Genomic DNA, 22826 nt, shown 5'->3' with positions numbered 1-22826 from the left:
CCACAAGAGGGAAGCATTACAACCCAGAAACAAATGGAGATTCTTCCTGAGAAAATGGCTGAGAGGCTTGATCAGTTAAAAGAAATGCACTCTTTTTTACCAGTATACAGCTCAATTCTTATTCAGTGTTAAAATTAAACTTTTAAATATATTTGGTTATGTAATTCCCTGACATACATGAGCATTCTCATACATGGTGTATTTGCATTACACCTCAAGCAATTTCATATCCACTGAAATACAATCAAAATGAACTACATAAAAATCCAAACGACCCTCACAACATATGAAAACACAAGCCAAATGATAATGGTATTTTTTTTATTATCACCATTAGTGTTACACAATGATTTTAACAGTATATATACAAAAGGGTTTTATCTGCCCCACTTTGAACCCCCCCAAAAATTGTATTCCTTCAGCCAGATTTATATCAAAACACTGATCCGCCCACCCATCATAACAGATGACAAATATGGCATTCATAGTGAAAGCTGAGGCAACAAATAAAATATGCAGAGTTAAGTCTTGAATAGGACATAAACAGCATATTAATATTTCTCGGATGAACTGAACCATATAAAGGGAGGGGATCAGTGGTCACAAACAGCTTATGTTTTTATGGCTAAATGTGCAGAAAAGTGACAGACCAGCATATTATGATGAATTTATGCCACTTTGTTTGCTGTATGGGCGTCAGGGCAAATTTAGTTTGCATGCGAGTAAGACAAGTTACTTTGCTTTCATAGGAAATCTGACTTTTGGTGTCCTCTGCGCCAGGTGATAAAGATCATTTTGCATGTTCCACAGAAACTGGACACGTTCCAGATGTGCAAGACCACCATTATGAGGAGGGGTGTGGGGTACGATAAAAATGGAACTGCTGGATTCACTAAGAAAACCCACCCTCTTATTTTGCCTTGACAGTTTTAATCTGTGCTTTTGTGTTTTAAGGTGAACTAAAGTAGTAAAAGCTGATGAAAAGTAGAAAAAAAAGGAATGATTTTAACACATTTTGGCATCAAAAAGCATAAAGGAAAAGACATTAACAAATTACAAAGAAGTGATTCCACGGTTCAAGATTAATCAATACTAATTAAGTTGTTCTTTTGTTTCTGTCTGAAGTGTTAAGAATTGTCCGTTACCTTCACAAACTCTCGTGTAGGTCAAATTAGTGCAGTAACAAAAGTAACCAGGTTTAAAATCTGGCTTGTGAACATGGAAATAAATAAAACAGCACCCCATTCAGTCATTATTTGGACTCTTAAACTAGTGTAATTGATACCCATTTACACCAGAGCACCAGATGCAAGAGGCTGACAAATGTTTAGGATTGAGAGAAAGACTTTAGTCCCCAAGGCCAGTCTCTAGGAGTGTATGCTTTTCTGGATTGACATCTCCAAGGCCTCCTGGTGTTCTGGTTGTCGTGGCTGGAACCCTCACATCTTACTGAAGCACTCTTTAGCATTGTTCCACACTTGAATTCCCTAAAAACAAAACATGCTTATTTTTTTATACAAGTATGCCACTTCTCCCTTGTGTCTAATCAGTAGAAACTGGTTTTTTGATTGTTTTGTAATGACAAAATGTTTTTTAGTTGTTTTTTTTTGCTGGCTTTGATGCTACTCACTTTTTTACACATGCTGATCTGCATGATGGCATAGCTGACGAGAGCCTCTCTGAGATCGTGGTCTTTCTGCTCTTTAAACCTCTCAATGTCCACCCATGCACTTTCCACAAACTCGCTACAAAAAAAGACAAAGATTCTTGGTGTGAAATAATTACTCAAATGAAGCTTTGACGTGAATGGATATATCCTCAAATCTACTTATTTTTAAGAAAGCTCTGAATAATTAGCCTGTTTTTGGGTTCAACTCACCTTTATTAGGTGAGTTTCTCAGGGATGCAACAAAATGAGCATTTGTATTTGGAGCATATAGTTGTTACATGTCAGTCCTTGTCTTGTGTTTCCCCTCCTCTCGTGTCCCTATTTGGCCATCCTCGTTCCTTTCCTCATTAGTTTAATTAGTCCCTAGCCCTGTGTTTGATTAGTCCACACCTGTTCCTTGTTTTCCTAGTGTTTATAAGCCCTGTGTTTCCTAGCCCCTGTGTCCGGTCATCACGTCAGATGTGTTCGTCTCTCCCCATGATCCCTGTTTGTCGGCTGGTTGATAATAAATGTGCTTATTGGAACTCCTACGTCTCCTCGCTCCTTGTATCCCGAGAGGGAACGTGACAGATGACCGGACCTACAAAGTAAGCGGCGCTCCTTTTTTCCCGCTCCCTCCATGGCGATGGAGTTCGCCGCCCGCCTCCGCGCCCTGATACTCTGCGATCTCCCCTTCGTGGAGTACACGGAGGAGTTCTGCGAGCTGGCCGGGAAGGCGGAGCTGCACGACGCTGTCATCCTCCAGCTCTTCCGGCTCGGGGCCTGTCACCACCGCCCCATGAACCTCCCAGACACCACGGGATTGACCTGGAGGCTGGGGATATACCGGTGTCTGGGAGACTTCCGGGCCCGAGTCGAAGCTAGCCCGCCGTCGTCAGCGGCTCCCCCGAGCCCGCCGCCGCTCGCGCTTCCAGAGCGCCCCCGCGAACTCGCGCTTCCAGAGCGCCCCCGCGAACTCGCGCTTCCAGAGCGCCCCCGCGAACTCGCGCTTCCAGAGCGCCCCCGCGACCCCGCGCTTCCCGAGCGCCCTCCCGCGCCGGCTCCACGCACGTGCCCTCCAGTGCCGGCTCCACGCACGTGCCCTCCAGTGCCGGCTCCACGCACGTGCCCTCCTGAGTTCCCGCTGGTTCCGTCCAGCCCTTCTGAGTTCCCGCTGGTCCCGTCCAGCCCACCTGAGTTCCCGCTGGTCCCGTCCAGCCCACCTGAGTTCCCGCTGGTCCCGTCCAGCCCACCTGAGTTCCCGCTGGTCCCGTCCAGCCCACCTGAGTTCCCGCTGGTCCCGTCCAGCCCACCTGAGTTCCCGCTGGTCCCGTCCAGCCCACCTGAGTTCCCGCTGGTCCCGTCCAGCCCACCTGAGTTCCCGCTGGTCCCGTCCAGCCCACCTGAGTTCCCGCTGGTCCCGTCCAGCCCACCTGAGTTCCCGCTGGTCCCGTCCAGCCCACCTGAGTTCCCGCTGGTCCCGTCCAGCCCAGCGCCTCCCGTGCGCCCTCAAGGGTCCGCGCCGCAAGAGCGCCCTCAAGGGTCCGCGCCGCAAGAGCGCCCTCAAGGGTCCGCGCCGCAAGAGCGCCCTCAAGAGTCCGCGCCGCAAGAGCGCCCTCCTGCGTCTCCGCTGGTCCCGTCCAGCGCTCCTTCGTCTCCGCTGGTTCTATCCAGCTTCGCGCCTCCCGTGCGCCCTCAAGTGTCTGCGCTGCAAGAGCGCCCTCAGGAGTCCGCGCTGCAAGAGCGCCCTCCTGCATCTACGCTGGTCCCGTCCAGCTCTCCTTCGTCTCCGCTGGTTCCGTCCAGCTCCGCGCCTCCCGTGCGCCCCCAAGTGCCCGCTCCTCCAGAGCGCCCCCAAGTGCCCGCTCCTCCAGAGCGCCCCCAAGTGCCCGCTCCTCCAGAGCGCCCCCAAGTGCCCGCTCCTCCAGAGCGCCCCCAAGTGCCCGCTCCTCCAGAGCGCCCCCAAGTGCCCGCTCCACCAGAGCGCCCTCTAGGGCCCGCTCCTCCAGAGCGCCCTCAGGTTACCGCTCCTCCCGAGCGCCCCCAAGAGCCCTCTCCTCCAATGTGGCCCCCAGAGGGGAACTTTCCCAAAGAAATTTTGGGGGGGGGCCATATAGTCCCAGTCTGTGTGGCCAGGCCAAAGGCCAAGGCCACAAAGGGCTCCAGATCCGCCATGGCCTCCCGAATCTCCAGTCCTGCCATGGCCTCCCAAGGCTCCAGATCCGCCATGGCCTCCCGAATCTCCAGTCCTGCCATGGCCTCCCAAGGCTCCAGATCCGCCATGGCCTCCCAAGGCTCCAGATCCGCCATGGCCTCCCGAATCTCCAGTCCTGCCATGGCCTCCCAAGGCTCCAGATCCGCCATGGCCTCCCAAGGCTCCAGATCCGCCATGGCCTCCCGAATCTCCAGTCCTGCCATGGCCTCCCAAGGCTCCAGATCCGCCATGGCCTCCCGAATCTCCAGTCCTGCCATGGCCTCCCAAGGCTCCAGATCCGCCATGGCCTCCCAAGGCTCCAGATCCGCCATGGCCTCCCGAATCTCCAGTCCTGCCATGGCCTCCCAAGGCTCCAGATCCGCCATGGCCTCCCGAATCTCCAGTCCTGCCATGGCCTCCCAAGGCTCCAGATCCGCCATGGCCTCCCGAATCTCCAGTCCTGCCATGGCCTCCCAAGGCCCCTGATCCGCCCTGGAGGCTTCCCTGGTCTCCTCCCTGTCCGGGCCCTGCTCCAGCCTCCAGAGCGCCCGCCCCCCCCCCGCCCGTGATGTGTATGTTACGGTGCGGGACGCACCTTCTGGGAGGGGGGCGATATGTTACATGTCAGTCCTTGTCTTGTGTTTCCCCTCCTCTCGTGTCCCTATTTGGCCATCCTCGTTCCTTTCCTCATTAGTTTAATTAGTCCCTAGCCCTGTGTTTGATTAGTCCACACCTGTTCCTTGTTTTCCTAGTGTTTATAAGCCCTGTGTTTCCTAGCCCCTGTGTCCGGTCATCACGTCAGATGTGTTCGTCTCTCCCCATGATCCCTGTTTGTCGGCTGGTTGATAATAAATGTGCTTATTGGAACTCCTACGTCTCCTCGCTCCTTGTATCCCGAGAGGGAACGTGACAATAGTGTATATTTCATAATTTCTGTACTGCCACAGAGAATAAGAAGGCAATGGAGTTTTGTTGAGCAAGCTTCTCAGCTCATAAACCACCTAATCAAGTAAATTTCTGACAACATTTATTGCTTTTCGTCATCAGCAGTACACAAATTTAGTTGTGTGTGAATAGTGCAATAATGCTTACTCGCATTCTGTGTTTCTGTCTTTGACCAGTTCCTCTCCTTCTTCAATCTGTGTCTCCAGCATTTTCAGCTTGGCCTCTCTCTGCTCTGGGGTCTCTTGTCCAAACAGTTTACTGGTCATTCCCTTCAGAGAGAAGGTCCGTATCGTCTACACAGGGGAAAAAAAGTAAAAGTAAATGACACCCATTGGCTGGAGTAAGCCACACTCTTCCTCCCATGTTTATTTGCAGAAAGCTGAAATATGGACATTTTTACTCCCATTTTTTGGCCAAGTGGGCCTAGTAATTATTCATATCAGCCAATCGGATCAGAATGTCTTTTGTATGTCATTGGCTTTTTGTGCTGCTAAAATGTTTACATGTTAAATGTGCCAATGAGGTAATTCTCTACAGGCTCTATTCATGCAAACACAATTTTAACTGTATAAAACTGTTAAAAATCTTTTCAATGTGCAAACCCAAACATGTTTTAAAGCAGAGATGCCCAAACCTTTTACTATGAAAGACCAAAACTCAAACTTGATTGAGGGCTGTGGGACAAAAGTAAATGCTGCATTATATCCAACTTAAAATTTATATTTTTAAATTAAACCTTGAAAAACAGAAAATAAATGCTTTATTTATTTTATGTTTAATAATTGCTTCCTCTATATTCTTTCCTCATTCTTTTGATATGACATGAGCCCTGGTTTATATAAACCTTGCTGGAAAGTCCCCCATTCCAGACATAGGAGGGGTGATGTGGAGTTCTCCAATCTTTGAGTTGTGTCATGTGGTCAAATGGACACTGACCCCTGTGGCGAGTTCCTCCCGCTGCTGTTTCTTAGAGGTCAGATCCTGGGCGGCCATCTCTAGTTCATACTGTGTCAGTTCATGCTTCCTACACACTGCCCTGTGAAAGCACATAAACCACAAAATATGCAAAATCAATCATAAAAGCTGATCGTCTCATTGTTTCTTAGGGAAATTGTTGAACTGAAAGCCTAGATGCCCTGCATTGTGATCACTTTCAAGAAAACTGGGAACTGATGAAGGTTTGTGTATTCACAGTGTACCAAAAGTTGCATGTAACTTAATCAGCCAGAGGGGGCTATATCAGCTCCCAAGAGTTCAGTGAGAACAGGGCCCATGTACATTTCTAATCAACCACATTGTTATAACAGCTCGTGTTTAGTATGCTTCAAATCACATTTAAAATAGTTCAGGCAAATAAATGACCACGATTCTCATTTTGAGTGAACTATCCCTTTAAGATGAGGCAACGTAACAGCAATGAATATTGTACCTTAATGCATCAGCGTAGAAAAGGTACTCCTTCAGCTGATCAGCATAATGCTCCTCTTCCTCTAGAATATCATCTACGGAAGCAGCGTACCTGTAACATACAAAAGGGTAATTGGTCACAGATGTGTGTACACTACTGTTCAAATTTTTTTTTACTTTACCTTTATATGCTATATTTGTTTTCAGCAATGATGCATTAAATTGAATAAAAGTGACAGTAAAGACATTTATAATGTTACAAAAGATTTCAATTTCAAATAACAGTTCTTTTGAACTTTCTATTTGTCAAAGAATCCAGAATAAAATAAGCTAAATTCAGATTTGCCATCACAGAAATAAATTACATTTTTAAATATATTAAAATAGAAAACAGATTATTTGAAATTGCAATATTTTACAATGTTACTGTTTTTTTTCCCCCAAATAAATGCAGCCTTGGTGAGAAGTAGAGACTTTTCAAAAACATAAAAAAAAAAATCTTGCTGACCCCCAATTTTTTATCAATACTGAATAACGCCTATTTAATAACAGCTCTGATCATGACCAATCCAATTATGAATGTTTAGGTCAGAATCATTATCGTTTTATAATATTAGTTGTTTTGAGTCTTACTCAGTATATTTTGTCATAAATAATCATATCTTTTTGAACTTTTCAAGTTCCAAATAAAAAGATAAAATAAACAAATAATATAAAGTACTTTTCATTTAACTCACTGAATTACCCAAAATAGGCATTACCACGGTTTTTAATATATTCAAATCTTTTCATCGAGTTTCTAGTAACCATATCTTTTTATATAAACTGTGACCATAATATTTTGATGATAGCAGGAATATTTTGGCAATTTCTGGTGAAACTACATGTGTTATCCTCTCTAAATCAGACGAAGAGCCTTTGGAATTAAAGCCAAATCCACAGCACAGCCTGTTTGGGGTATTTTGAGGAACTTTGGGAATAGGTGAGCAACATGATCCATAAAATAGTCTGACAGCTGCCAAATAGGGGCTGCTGATGGACAGGTTGTTTCTTTCAGAGCTGAGACAGACAGGCAGTGTATTAGGCTCTGACCTTTCTGCCGAGTACAGCAATCTGGAATCCATCAGAACAGACAGCAATACAAAACCAGCATAGAAACGAAAGGGGCTGGTTAAAGACTCACTAAGTTCAGTACCGCGAGAGCATCCCTCCAACAATATCATCATCATCAACGTTGAAAAAAAATGACCACTTAACGTTTTGGCCATGGCTCCTGGAGATTCACAGTGCAGTCTGCCAGCCAAATTAAAACCTGAGCCTCCCAAGGGCTCATCTTACTGGCTACTTGTTATCGGGGGGCCGTGAATGGAAATCTGAGAGGATCCAGATCAATCTGGCAAATGTCTTTTACAGCCCAGTACCAGAAGCACACATATGTAGAATCACGGGAGAGTCATGGAGTGTATCATACAGCACCTTCATATTTCATGTCCCTCAATGAGCTCTCAGAGGGTAACAGGATCATCCCAGGTAGGAGAAATGCAATCAAAACCAGCTGCAATAAAATCCTGCACTAATCCTATAAAGGTACATTAGAATGGCTCATTGAGTGTGCTGTGAACTCACGCATCCATGTGATGGCCGGCGCTCTGCAGCCCATCTCCCATCTCTTTCTCAATGGCACTCCACTCGCTGTCCAAAACAAACAAAGACTCAGATTGAACCACTGCAGCTGACCGCTGCTACACAATCACAGCCCAAAAGATCTAACCCAAAAATGCTTCTCACGAAAACAGTTTACAGAGCACGTTATAAAACATGTCTGGCTCCTCCAAAATGAGGGTACTTAATTGTGATTGAACTGTGTACTGATTGTACTGTGAGAAAAAATCTTGAGCTGGTCTATTCATCACACAATGACTATAGTTTCAGAAAATGGGAAATATAATTCACAGGTCATATATAGACTGTTGCTATATTCTGACCACATTTATATGCATATAAATATTCAGATTAATTACAGAATAGTGTTAAATTAAGGGGGATTAAGTATGACAAATTTACAAATGTAGTATATTTTTTTAAAGTAATCTCTCATGCTCACCAAGGTTGCATTTATCTGAATAAAAGTATAGTAAAAAATGTAATACTGTAAAACATTACAATTTAAAAGAACTGTTTTCTACACTAATATATTTCAAAATGTAATTTATTCCAGTGATGACAAAGCTGAATTTTCAGCAGTCATTACTCCAGTCTTCAGTGCAACATGATTCGTCAGAAATCATTCTATTTAGCTGATTTTGAGCTAAAGAAACATTACTTATAGTCTTTGTTAGGGGTGTGCTCAAAATATCGATTCTTAGATACATACCGATATAATAAAAAACGATACAGTATCGATATTCTAGCCCTTAGTATCGATACTCCGCCCAGCCATTAGGGGGCGCAGCGGCGCCCGCGAGTTTCAAAAAACTCATGGAAAATGTTAAAGCAAGATGTAGCATTTAAGTGATTTCATAGTGAAATATGTTATGGCAGTACATGGTGTCACAAAAAAGAATTATAAGAAGATTTAATAAGAAGGTAAGAATAATAAGAAGAAGATTTTGTGCTTGTGTGAGCTCAGACTGTACCCTTGGAAAGTTAAATGTTTACTTGTGGTAATTTCCAGATTAATACAATTTGTGTACAATTAATCAGAGCACTTAAAGTTGCAAATATTTAAGCAAAATGCACTTTGTTATAATGCACTTCAGGGCTCGACAGTGCGAGCATTTCACTCGCATTTGCGACTAAAAATAGATGTGTGCGAACTGGAAAATGTATTTAGGAGCGCAAGTGCGAATACAAAACAAAATACAAAACAGCCTAACTTATACAGTAGCCTATAACAAACTATTAATTTATTCTGTTTATTTATGGAAAAATTGCGATGCAGCCTCATATGATTACTTTACAACTTTAAAAAGGCAACGGTTTAATTTAAATGAGCACAGATGAGAAGAAAAGCGGAGCGAGTTAAAGTGAAGACGCGCTGAATGACGCACATTCGCCACTAGAGGGCGCTGCCGCTGCCGTTACCCCGGTAACCCAGTAAACAAATCAGCTGCGCTACTTTCCTAAAACTGTGTAAATAATGTTTCACACTCACAGTCATTTAGGTATTTATATTCACTTTAGTCTTCACAATAGCATCAAATAAGTCTTATTTAAAGACTTAATGAGCTATTTATTTTCAAACATTGTTTCTAAGCTAAAACATGGCCCATCCACTGATCTATAATAGAGAACAGTGGGCCTATCTATATATCAACGACTGATTCGTTATTATTGTTCAGTAACACAAGGTCCATTAGTTAACATGAAAAAAACAATGACTGCATTTATTAATAATGCTATCTTAATTTCAACTTTTAATAATACATTATAAAATCAAAAGTTGTCTTAATATAATTCAATGGAGCTAACATTAACTAACATAGTTGTATTTTTTATTAAATCAACATTAACAAAGAATATTAACTACTGCAACAATTAGCTATTGCACATTTTTAGTTAATGTTAACCTGCTTTAACTAATGTTAACAAATGGGACTTACTTACCTATTGTTCTTTCGTTCATTTGAACAATCTTTTGCACTCTAATCTTGAAACACTTGTTTACTTTATATTTTTATGTATTTTTTATAAAAGTCTTTTAGTAAATTATCTTTAATAAAGTTATTTAACCTGTTAGGAGGACAACACTTTTTTTCACTTAGAAATTATATATTGTGATTTAAAAACAAAAACATATACCGTGACAAAAGCTGCAATGATTATTGTGAAAATTTTATACCGACACAGTTTAATAGGATTATAACTAATTACATAATTAGCCTATTAAATAGTGTCTGAAGTAAAATTATTTAAAAACCTTGTGTACTTTCTGTATTCTGATAAATTAAATAATGGTGCTTGTAAATGTCTCTTTGTATCCCCTTATTAAGCTAAAACACCTAATTTGAAAAATTTGCATTGCACCCCTAAATGTTTTTAATGCGCTCCTAAATTTTTTGATTTAGGAGCACATGTGCTCCTTGGGGAATAGGTAAGCGTCAAGCCCTGCACTTTTGTCTTCAATAAATTGAAGAAAAATGCAGAGTTCTGTTTGTTGAGTAAATGTGTTCAGCATTAACTAATTGGCTCTGGCCCGTGTTTTTTTATTGAATCGTATCGAATCGTGTCACATTGTATCAAATCGTATCGAGACAGCTCTGTATCGAGGTACGTATCGAATCGTGACCTGTGTATCGAGGTATGTATCGTATCGCCAGGTTCTCCAAGGTATACAGCCCTAGTCTTTGTTCAGGAATGCAGTCTTAACCAAAACATAATCAGACATTGATATGCATATAAACATGGTCATTATATGGAGAAGAGGAGCCTGGACATACTGCAAAACATCTATTTTTGTGTTACACAGAAAACAATAAGCCATACCAGTTTTGACATGACATAAGTAAATTATTCTTAAATGAGTGAACTAGGCCTATTCTTTCAAAGAAACATTACCTAAAGACTCTTCCATAATTTCCATGCACTTTGTAGACTCCATACAGGCGATCAGATGCTCTCTAAAAGAAATGAGTAAATTATTAGATATGTGATAAAAAAAAGACCAGCAAATATTTATTAGATTCATTCTATGATTCTAATACAACCAGATATAAACACAATCAGAAGAATTTAAGCAATAAAAGTTAGTTCAGAAAGTTGCCTAAAATCGTATTGTTTTTCTTTAGTAAAGAAGGATGCTTCCTCAAAAGTATTAAAATGAAATCAACAGTATCGCTTAATAACACCTAATATATACAGCACTAAAATTAGACATTTTTCCTGATTGAGCTGCATATTCAGCTGTCTTGACTTTGTTTACACTCACCGCCCGAATTCTCAGCAGCTGTGAAATAACAGACTGCAGCTCATCACCGTAGTGTTTCATTTCTGCAAATCGCCTGTGAAACACACACACATGGGTCAAGGTTAATTTCCGTGTTAACAAACAGCACAGCCATATCTTTATTCATTTCATGACACTGCGTAACACGGTTTGCAAAAAATGACTTACTTGTCTGGATTCTTCACTCTGAATGTGGCATTTAAAGCCTTTAATCTTGAATCGGCCTGTAAGAATGACAAAGGCCAAATGTTGACAGACAGACTGATGTTTGGGTTTTGTTTTTTCAGATGGTGTAAAACTAAATTACAGGCACTCCTTACAACAATCTTTTCAAATGACTGAGATCAGATAAACACTGCAATATGGCAATAATATACACTAACATATAACACTGAGGCTCTTTCGGGTTTGATCCAGAACGATCCAACAGACTTCCTGTGCCTGTTTACATAAACTACAGCGTACTGATAACAGATTCTTCACCGCAGTAGCAATTCAGTTACTTCACACAATTTTTATTTGAAATGAACACATTTAATCAGCCTCATATCAAAACACGAATATTGACCTAAGAGAGAAAGAACCCAATGAACTGGAAAGTGCTGATATACCTTCGCCTGAAATCCTGTCTCAAACACGGTTTCCTTCCAACCATTTTCCTGTGGGGCAGAGAAAGGATGGAATTTCTGACACTGACAAAGTGCATTATCAGCATGAAATGCCAGTTAAAACATCATTCTTTCTTTTCAAATGGCAAAAGTGGCATTAGGTCTGTCAATTTAAGAAATTAATTTAGTTCAAATATTTAAATTCACAAAAATTCATGAATTGCTGAACTGTAGGACATTGATAAAGCTTACACTACCGTTCAATAGTTTGGGATCAGTAAGATTTTTTATTATTCAGCATTAAACTGCAAATACATCACAGTTTTCACAAAAATATTAAGCAGCACAACTGTTTTCAACATTGATAAAAATAAGAAATGTTTCTTGAGCACCAAATCAGCATATTAGAATGATCTCTGAAGTATCATGTGACACTGAAGACTGGAGTAATGATGCTGAAAATTCAGTTTTGCCATCACATGAAAAAATTACATTTTAAAATATATTATATTTTAAAATATTAAATTAAAATATAAAATATATTACATTTAAAATATATCAAATATATTCAAATAGAAAACAGTTCTTTTAAATTGTAATATTATTTGCCAATACTAATGTTTTCACTGTATTATTCCTCATATATATATATATATATATATATATATATATATATATATAAAGAGACTTTCAAAAACATTTAAAAATCTCACCAATCCCAACTTTTTAATGGAATGGTATGTTATCAGGGATGTGAAGAGAGTTCCTCAGGGGCAGGGGCTCAAATGTAAAATAGGGGCAATGTAAAAAAAATAATAATTATAGATCAAACGTTTGGATAAATTACTATTTTATATTTTTGCAAGAAGTCACTTAAAGTCATCAATCCTGCATTTATTTTATCAAATATTTAATATACTTTAAAATACATTTTATGCAATTCTGATTTATTATCAATGTTGGAAAACTGTGATACTTTTTTTCAGGATTCTTTGATTAATAAAAAGTTGTTGTTTTTTTGTTTTTTTTTAAACACAGCAGTTATTTAAAATATAAGTTTTGCAACAATATACGTTGAAAAGCTTGAGGTCAGGTTTTTTTTTTTGTTTAGTTTTTTTAAAGAAATTAGTTTTCATTCAGCAAAAATGTGCTAAATTGATAGAAACAGTGATAGTTAAGATTAATATTGTTAGAAAACATCTCTATTTTGGATAAATGCTGTTCTTTTTCATTTTTAATTTATCAATGAACCCCAAAAAAGTATCACGGGTTCCAAAAAAATAAAAATAAATAAATAAATAAAGCAGCACAGCAGTTTCCAATATTGATAATAAATCAGCATATTAGAATGATTTCTGAAGGATCATGCACTGAAGGCTGGAGTAATGATGCTGAAAATTCAGCTTTGCATCACAGAAATAAATTATATTTTAAAGTAGATAATAGATAAACATTGTTTTAAATTGTAATACTATTTCACAATATTACAGTTTTTCTGTATTTTTGATCAAATAAATGCAGGCTTGATGAGCATAAGACACTTTCATAATGCTGCATAATTATCAAAAATGGTAACATGATAAAGTCCTTTAAATTGCCACTTGGGCTTAACCCTAACCCTAACTATGATAGTTTCATGAAATAGTAAACGTAAATGTAAGTGAATTGAATACTGATTACCATTATTCCGACTTTTGGCACTGGGCGGTTTTGCGCCGTGCGTTAGAAGTCATTTAGCATCTACTCCCTCAGCGATGTAAATTGATTTATAAATTAAACAAACCGCAGATCCAGATCGCTACACAAATAAGCTTGACTGTCCCATGTAATTTTCAACCGATTTATGAATAAGAACAGAAAATAACTGCTCCACTTTACATTATTGTCCAATGAAATTTGAACTTGTGCCAGATCATGATTGTTTGGTGTATTATACATGGCAAACTGGCATTGATGAATTATGTAATATTCAAAAATATATAATTTATGGATTTTAATTCAATTGACACACTAGCTTTTATCATTTATGAAAAAAAGTTTAAAATATTGTTTGGTTTATTTTCCTTCCTTCGACCTACTCACTGAAAGAACCATATATGGCTAGGTTTCTGAACAGACTGGAAAATCAGTCAGTCGAGCAAAACACACGCAACCCATAGCAACGCCTCAGATTGACATATGTAAAAAATAAACAAATTTTCTGACTTTTGAGCGATTAGTTACCATTTTGTACGCATTGTCATGTTAATTATAATTCAAATGCATTTAGTTTTATTGACTACAGTATCATTGCTTTTTGTCTGAGAGGGGCACTTTTGAATAATTTTGAAAAAGGGCAGGGGCTTGATTGAGCCCCCAAAGCCCCCCCTTCTGCACGTGCCTGTATGCTATAGAATTAAATTAAAAATATTGGCTTCAAAAAGCCACTTCTTATAATCTATAATATCTGTACTTTGTTTGTCTGCCTTGATAATTTAACAGGGTTTTTTCAGCAAAACTTTTTCATTGTTATTGTATATGCAATTACTTATTTAATTAATTTCTATTTCTACTAGGCTGTCAATTGATTGTCATTTTTTTAAGTGACAGCATAGTAGAAATATAAATTAATTTACTAAGTTAAAGTTTAAGTTAATTCTAAATTAAAAAATCTTCATATCAAAAGATTTGAAGACAAGGAAAGGTCAGTAACAAAGATGCAAATAGAACGTCTATTTCAAAGTGTGAGAGGCATGGCACTGGTTTGATGCACCCTTTGCTTTGTCCACACAGCTTTAGCGAGAAGTCTCTACCTCAGTGAGGAACGAATAGAAGATCTTGTCACTGGACAGGACTGGGTGTGAGGCCACTCGGAGCAGGAAGTTCTCTAGTCCCACCCTACGCCTCTCCACAAAGTCAGGGTCCATATTGTCTGCTGACAGCTTGTGCCAAACAAATTCAGCCTGTTGCAAAGAGCATGACGTTACAGTGCATGAATGCAAATCACATTTACAAGCAGCGGTAACTTTTTTGCATACCCGTTTTTCAGGCAATGGCGGAACCACCAAAAATGGATAGGTGACTAACAAATAATTTCTAAGGAGCTCAAACTCGCTGTAACGCCGCCACAGTGAATCGGGCACAGGATTCGTCCCTTCTGATGCAGCATCCACTGGCCTAAAAACAAAGAACAAATTAACATACAGTCAGAAGTGGATATAGCATTTCAATACAATATTAGAGTTAGGTTTGATATAAACGTCTTTAAAAAAATAAAAACACTTCTATCATGAAATGTGGGGTTGATTTAAGCAAATTTTTAAACAAAACTAATCTGAAATAAACACAGCAGAGATCTAGAGAGTTTCAAGTTGTGGTTCTGGTTTATGAAAGTAGTCATTTTAAAGGCCTTTTCAAACACATGCCAAAGGTTTAACAGTGCTGTGTAATCTTGCTGAATTCCCAGAGCATAAAGCCATGAATGCTGCTAATTTAGAAGCAGAACTCCACTAAATCACACTGCAATAAAGGAGCATGTATATGAACTCTACTGCATTAATTAAACATCACTCCAGGGTTAGAACGAGGGGAGGGGGATCGGTAGACATTTCCCCCCGGGAGAAATCACGTGATCACATTGTTCCACCCCTTTGATCAGGGCACTTGGAATCATCCTTCCCCCCATTACGGTGCCCCTGCTTAAAGTGCAATAATCAGGCATCCCACAACTTTTTGACCGATGAATTTTCAATTAGTTTCTTTTTAGTGGTCGACAGATAAAATGTAAAAATGCATAAATAATAAATACGCCTTAAGATTTTTTTTTTTTCAGCAAGACTGTTATTGAAATTAATACTTTTACTTAGCATGTATATTATATTTATCAAGTGACAGTAAAGACATTTAGAATGTTACAGAAGTTTTTTGTTTCAAAAAATACTTCAAATAAAGTTCTTTTGGACTTTCTATTCTAAAAATGAAAAAATGCATCACGGTTTTCAACACTGATAATAATAAATAAATAAAATATAGAAAATAAATACAGTGCCAAATCAGCTTCTTGAGGACCAAATCAGCAATGATTTCTGAAGGATCATGTGACACTGCAAACTGGAGTAACAGCTGCTGAAAATCACAGAAATAAATGACTTTTTAAAACATAAAACAGTTATTTTAAATTATATTTCACAATACTACCATTTTTTATTGTGTTTTTCATCAAATAAATGCAGCCTTGGCAAGCATAAAAGACTTATTTCAAAATAGGCTATACAGTAAATGCATTTAATTATTATTCAATTATTAATCATTTTAATTATCTTCATTTTTTATTAATTAATTGATTTTTTTAATGGCATAAATATTTTACCGTTAGTACAAACCGTAAGTAATCCATGACTTTTCCATGCCTGGAAATCACACTTTTTAAATTCAAATTGAAAATTGTTGGAGCCCTCAATAATTCAGATGGAAAAATGCAAAAAGAATTCAGAGATACAGGGGAAATATACATTGAGGGAGGGAAAAGAAAAATGGGGAGACTTTGAAATAAGAGCTTAACTTCCCGAGGGCTCCAGGGAAGAAATGGGAGCATATAATGTGCTCCACGCTAATAATCCATGATGAAATCAAGGCACAAGGAAGGTAAGGATTGGCTGGGAGGCATTCTCCACTCAGACTGTACAACTTTCCTTAAGAAAAGTGGCACCAAACTGCTCTCTAAAGCCCTCTGTTTGCGTGTGCAGTATGCCTTCCACATGGTCCTTACAAAAACACGTCCTTCCTTTTATGGGAAGGAGCAACAATACAGCAGTGTTTAGTTATCTCCATGATTCAATATAGGCAAGAATGTTTATGCTAACACAAGTATCACTATTACTACTGTTTATATACTGTTAAGGTTAGGGGCTTGAACAAACCCTTAACCCTGAGCATGTAACTCATGTAACGTTTCTGCTACAGACATGAATGATGCCTCAAATCATATGGCCTTCTGAACAGAGGTGCTTACTGTATGCTATAGGGTCATTCCGTGTCAAATCAACCAAATTTCAGAAATTTCCCTGGCTCAAATTTTCGATGTTGCTAATATTTTTTCTGAAGAAAGATAAACATGTAATGTAGTAATGATAGCCTGAATATTAAATGCCATGGATTAATATTTACTGAGTTATACAGTATACACTATTTATAAAATGGCAATTTTCACCTGAGATTCAGAGTCAAATTACTTAAAAATTACTTCAGAAAGATGGCAGCATCACAATGTTATTTTTACACAGAGATTGTAGGTATATTAGTAAAATATGTTGACTTTAGCAATCTTTGTAGCATTATGTGCCAATGGTGACCATTCAAAAATGGCGAAACAGCACTTAAAAAATGTTTCTCCAAAGTTTGCATGCCTGTAACTCAAAAAGTATTAAAGATATCTTAATGCCCTTTTAGATATTGGGTCTTAAACTTTCCCTTTGGCGTATTCATTTTTAAGGCCCTATATGGTTCGGTTCTAGAGATATTGGAATTTCAATATGGCTCGAAGAGTAAATTGTTAAAATGTACATATTTCAGTGGTTAAAAACCAAATGTGGGTCAATTTGCAAAAATATGATACTTTTCTTTTAAAGAGGAATGTCTGAAGAACAAATAATGTTGAAACTAGAGATTTAGTTCGATTTATCTCATTTAGTTCTGTCAAAATAACTGCATTAAACATACCTGTCTGAGTGCCATAAATACTCTTTTTCCAAAGTTTGCCTGCCTATAACTCAAGAAGTATTAAAGATATCGCAATATGATTTTAGATTCTAGTTCTTAATAAACTTTTCTTTAGAATCTTCATTTTCAAGTCCCTATCGTTCAGTCACAGAGATATGGGGGTCTCAATTAGGCTCCATTTTCAGATTGTTGAACATTACCTATTTTAGTGGTTGAAAAGCAAATGTTAGTCACTTTGTATACAGCTGATACTAGTTGTATTTAAAGCAGAATGTCTGAAGAATAAGTAATGTTGAAACTAGGAATGCATCTTGTTTCCCTCTATCAAAACAATATGAACAGAACATGCCTGTTGGAGTGCTAAAAATGCACTGAAATTGCCAAGTTGAGGGACATTATCTTTCTCTCAGTAGTCTATTCATAAGATTCTATATTTGAATCTGTTTCAGGAATATTTGGAAGAAGGGATTTTGTTCATTTTAACAGCTTCTGAAGCTACCAAGATATTGTAACATGTTTGAATCAAATCCCACACCTCATAGGGAAAAGTGGTTGCTTTTACATTTACATTTATTCATTTAGCTGACGCTTTTATCCAAAGCGACTTACAATTGCTATATATGTCAGAGGTCGCACGCCTCTGGAGCAACTAGGGGTTAAGTGTCTTGCTCAGGGACACATTGGTGTCTCACAGTGGATTCGAACCCGGGTCTCTCACACCAAAGGCATGTGTCTTATCCACTGCGCCATCACCACCCTTTTACCACATTGTGTTCACATCAATAAACCAAGATTTGCCTAACCTGTATTAATGATTAGAATTTATTTTTCTATTTTATTGTAATATAATGTGAGCATAGTCATAACGCTAAAGGGAATATTTGGCATAATCACTGATAATACCTCAACCTTTTAAGGTCTCTCACAGTTGAAAACATTAACACTGGGTAAATCTAAACCCCAGGTAAATGGGATCCTGGTTAATCTTATTTTACATTTCACACTGTTCATACTTTACCTAGAGTTAACAATTAATCCTGATCATTCATAATCTGATGTGTCACACTGTACATTCTTAAAGCCTGTTATTATACGGTCTGTGGATGATGCAGTCAACATGGGACTGCACTTCATCCTGCAGCATTTGGACAGACCAGGGACTTATGTGAGGATGCTGTTTGTAGACTTCAGCTCCGCTTTTAACACCATCATCCTGGACACCCTTCAGAATAAACTAACCCAGCTCTCCGTCACCACCTCCGTCTGTCAGTGGATCACCAGCTTCCTGACAGACAGGCAGCAGCTAGTGAGGCTGGGAAAATTCTCATCCAGCACCCGCACCATAAGCACTGGAGATCCTCAGGGCTGTGTTCTCTCCCCACTGCTCTTCTCCCTCTACTACACCAACGACTGCACATCTAAAGACCCCGCTGTCAAGCTCCTGAAGTTTGCAGATGACACCACACTGATCGGCCTCATCCAGGACAGTGATGAGTGTGCTTACAGACAGGAGGTTAAGGAGCTGGCTGTCTGGTGCAGTCTTAACAACCTGGAGCTTAACACGCTCAAAACTGTGGAGATGATCGTGGACTTCAGGAGAAACCCCCCTGCTCTCCCCCCACTCACCATCATGAACAGCACTGTGACTGCAGTGGAGTCATTCAGATTCCTGGGCACCACAATTTCTCAGGACCTGAAGTGGGACAATCACATTGAGTCCATTGTGAAAAAGGCCCAGCAGAGGTTGTACTTCCTTCGCCAGCTGAGGAAGTTCAACCTGCCACAGGAGCTACTGAAACAGTTCTACTCCACCATCATTGAATCCATCCTCTGCACTTCTATAACTGTCTGGTTCAGCTCAGCTACCAAATCTGACCTCAGGAGACTACGGAGCGTAGTCCGGACTGCTGAGCGAATCATTGGTACAACCCTCCCCAGTCTCCAAGAACTGTACTTATCCAGAGAGAGCAAAAGGGCTGGTAAAATCACTCTGGATCCCTCACATCCAGCACACTCCCTCTTTGAACTGTTACCGTCTGGTCGACGCTACAGAGCTCTGTGCACCAGAACGACAAGTCACAGGAACAGTTTCTTCCCTCAAGCAATCCATCTCATGAAGTGAAAGTGAAGTGACATATGGCCCATACTCAGAATTTGTGCTCTGCATTTAACCCATCCAACATGCACACACACAGCAGTGAACACACACACACCGTGAACACACACCCGGAGCAGTGGGCAGCCATTTATGCTGCGGCGCCCGGGGAGCAGTTGGGGGTTCGGTGCCTTGCTCAAGGGCACCTCAGTCGTGGTATTGAGGGTGGAGAGAGCGCTGTACATTCACTCCCCCCACCTACAATCCCTGCCGGCCCGAGACTCGAACCCGCAATCTTTGGATTACGAATCCGACTCTCTAACCATTAGGCCACAACTTCCCATGAACACTTGACACTAAATGTGGAACACACAACTCTATTATATATTATTTATTCACCACACATACTTATTTTTTCATTTAAAATTTTCACATATCAGACCTGTACACACACAATTGTCTAAATTATATATTGTGTTTTTGCTATTTTGTACATTACCTATTTGTATATTATTCCTTTATTATCTGTGTCCTGTCCTGTTGCTATCTTTCTGTTGCACTGTAGAGCTTCTGTCACTATAACAAATTCCTCATATGTGTAAACATACCTGGCCAATAAAGCTCATTCTGATTCTGATTCTTTGCATTGTCAGCAGTGATGACACAAAACCACGTTTGGTGTGAAAATGGGTAGGATACAATAATTTGGACATGGAGCTGCACCAACATGTATGATTAAACCATACAGGGCAAAAGGTGAAAGTGACACTTCTGTTGCATGTCACTTCCTGTCCAATGGGATACTTCCGTTTTGTTTTATTTGATGTAGAAAGAACGTTAAAGTGACAGATCTAGGCACAGGAAAAAAAGGTCTAGTGAAAACATTTAAGTATGAAGTGGACTTAAAAAGAGGAAATCCGATGGTCTCTACCAGTCTGCTGTAGCTTCCACAGTTTCTGAGCTGGTCTAGTTATGCTGTGAATCTTTGATGTTTTGAGTTAGTACAGTGTGAGCATAGTTCAGTCAGAAAGTCAATGTGTAAACCTGCTTTATCTAAAGTAGGTTATCACATTCACAAAGAAAATACACATTATAACCAAAACTGATCTTATGCAATGGCTAAAAAAAAGATTAGTTTTAGAAGCTCCATACTTCCAGCTGTAAACCGACTGCATCCAAACCCCTGACCATCATTATTATCTCACAAAAGGAACAGCTATAATACTAGTTTACGGGGCCACTAGTTTTCTTTAAATAACAAGTATTTAGTTACTGCTTGTGTCTCGTATAGGCTCAACCACAGTATAAATGTAATTTATGGTCAAGAGAAACGCCATATGCATAGAATAATTCATCAGTTGTTGATTGGATGGAGGCAGATCTTAATGTGAACTTGCAGTCGAGCATACATCACCAGAAAGAAGTCTGTCATTTCAATGGAAGATCAAGTTAGGTTAAAAAAAATTATGAGGTAAAAATAAAAAAATATATATGCACAGATGACTTGTTTATGAAAAGATCTATAACTTGCATTTAGAAAATACACAGACAAAAAAAAAATGTGTAGGATTAATTTCACACAGCAACACTTGCACAACCAACCACAGCACTGGTTTTGGGATGTGACTGTTTAACAACAATCAATCTGTAATTCTGGTGAAATTACACATTTCACCTTTAATGATGTTGTAGCACTGTGAAAGCGAAGTCAAGTGTCTTACCTCGTCTCTATAAGATACACTGTATAAGTCTCCTGCATGTTGACGGCATTCTTCCCAGTCCTCTTCTCTGCTTCAGCCACACTGATCTCCATCTTCTTCAGAAGACTTGTCCCTTTTTCAACCATCTGTAAATTTTGGTCCAGAGAATCACAATGTTCAAAAACACTACAATATCCTTATGATACTTTCAATGCAAAAAATGGTTCAGGTCTATACCTTGGCTTGAAGATCTTATGAAAAGGGTTGATGAGAACAGTTTTCTCTCCAGTAAACATAACATCACTGATCTATTATACAGCGATCGTCCATTTTTAATAAATAAATAAAAATAGCAAAGAGGATTTAATTTAAATCTCTGCCTTGAACCACAACTGGGCACTTGCTATTGTTAGCTGGCGGTATTAGGAGGGATGTATTCACAAGTTCAGGTGAAATCTCCTGCTTTCATTTTCTCACAATACTAAATGCTTTCCATGCCTACAGTATTGCTCAGTATGAAACACAATCAGATACAAAAGTTATGTGACAAACAAATATTTATTATAAATCTATACAATGAATGAATTAATGGAGACTAAAATATGGTTTCACCGTGATTTTCACCATCCTGACAGGTTGTTTGTTTTGTAGTGAGTGAAAATATCGTATTTTTGATAAAAAGAAAACCAAATTAAATGGTACATTTGTGTTAATAACATCGCAGTGATCATTTCTGATTAATTTCTCATTGTAAATGTAGCTGTAATTAAAAACTAACTGTAATATCTGTAACTGTAATGGCACATATGTTGGACATATTTTGTCCCATGTCTCAAGGATCAACCCATGAAGAAATTAAACGAAGTATGGAGAGGTAAACAAGATGTTTGTTGATATATCTACAGACTGACAGTGTATGAGATACTGGGTGTTTACAAACTACGTGGCAAAGGCTCTTCATTGACAGCATATAAAGTAAAGCAACTTTCTACTTATGTAGATTTATATGAGCATTTTTTATTCCTCATTCTTTTAACTAATAAACACTGTAATAAAAAACAACAACATGTATGTAATTCATGTTTTCTTCGCAGAACATGAACATGACAGACATGGCCATTCATGAGCCGAAGCAAACATCTACAAAACAGCACATTATCGGCCACACCGCACAAAAACATTCAGCTTTAGACTTTACCGTGTTCTTCAAGTTGTTTTCTGACTCTGAAGGAGTAAAATCTGTGTTTCCAATCACCGCTATATCATCCCTTCCTGAATCCGCCATGGTTTACCAGTCTCGCGCTTGCGCGTTGGCAACTTCCACTGTGCGCGTGCACGCGTGCGTGACATACAGTGGAACATAAACTGGTGTAAATGTTTATTAAAAATCGTTCTTGCTTGAGATCGATTGAATTGACTGCAATTAATTTAAGTTTGAATAAACAATCATAGGTTTGGCTTATGAATTGATGAGCAGCAATTTATTCACCAATTATTTTATTAAAATGATTTCTGCGGATTATTTCCCAACTTTACCTGTTCAAGCATTTCCTAACTGTGTTTAAAAGTCTTAATAGCACACTGAAA

General features: G+C 39.2%; 1 protein-coding gene across 1 annotated transcript; it reads right to left on the bottom strand.

Moving 5' to 3' along the window:
- Positions 1 to 304: 304 nt before the first annotated feature.
- On the bottom strand, positions 305 to 22574 carry LOC306877402 (sorting nexin-4-like). Its single transcript, XM_079429172.1, has 14 exons — positions 22438 to 22574; positions 21261 to 21385; positions 14765 to 14903; positions 14540 to 14689; positions 11751 to 11798; positions 11308 to 11363; positions 11122 to 11194; positions 10752 to 10813; positions 7821 to 7886; positions 6217 to 6306; positions 5724 to 5823; positions 4935 to 5080; positions 1631 to 1745; positions 305 to 1487 (listed from the first exon to the last, which is right to left on the bottom strand). Exons 1-14 carry the CDS (start codon positions 22522 to 22524, stop codon positions 1440 to 1442), a joined length of 1305 nt encoding a protein of 434 aa, XP_079285298.1. The 5' UTR covers positions 22525 to 22574; the 3' UTR covers positions 305 to 1439.
- Positions 22575 to 22826: the final 252 nt, after the last annotated feature.

The sequence above is a fragment of the Barbus barbus genome, assembly GCF_936440315.1.
Source record: "Barbus barbus genome assembly, chromosome: 11".
Lineage (NCBI taxonomy): Eukaryota > Metazoa > Chordata > Actinopteri > Cypriniformes > Cyprinidae > Barbus > Barbus barbus.
The sequence above is the reverse complement of the archived record's forward strand: the minus strand, read 5'-3'. Positions and strand labels throughout refer to the sequence as shown.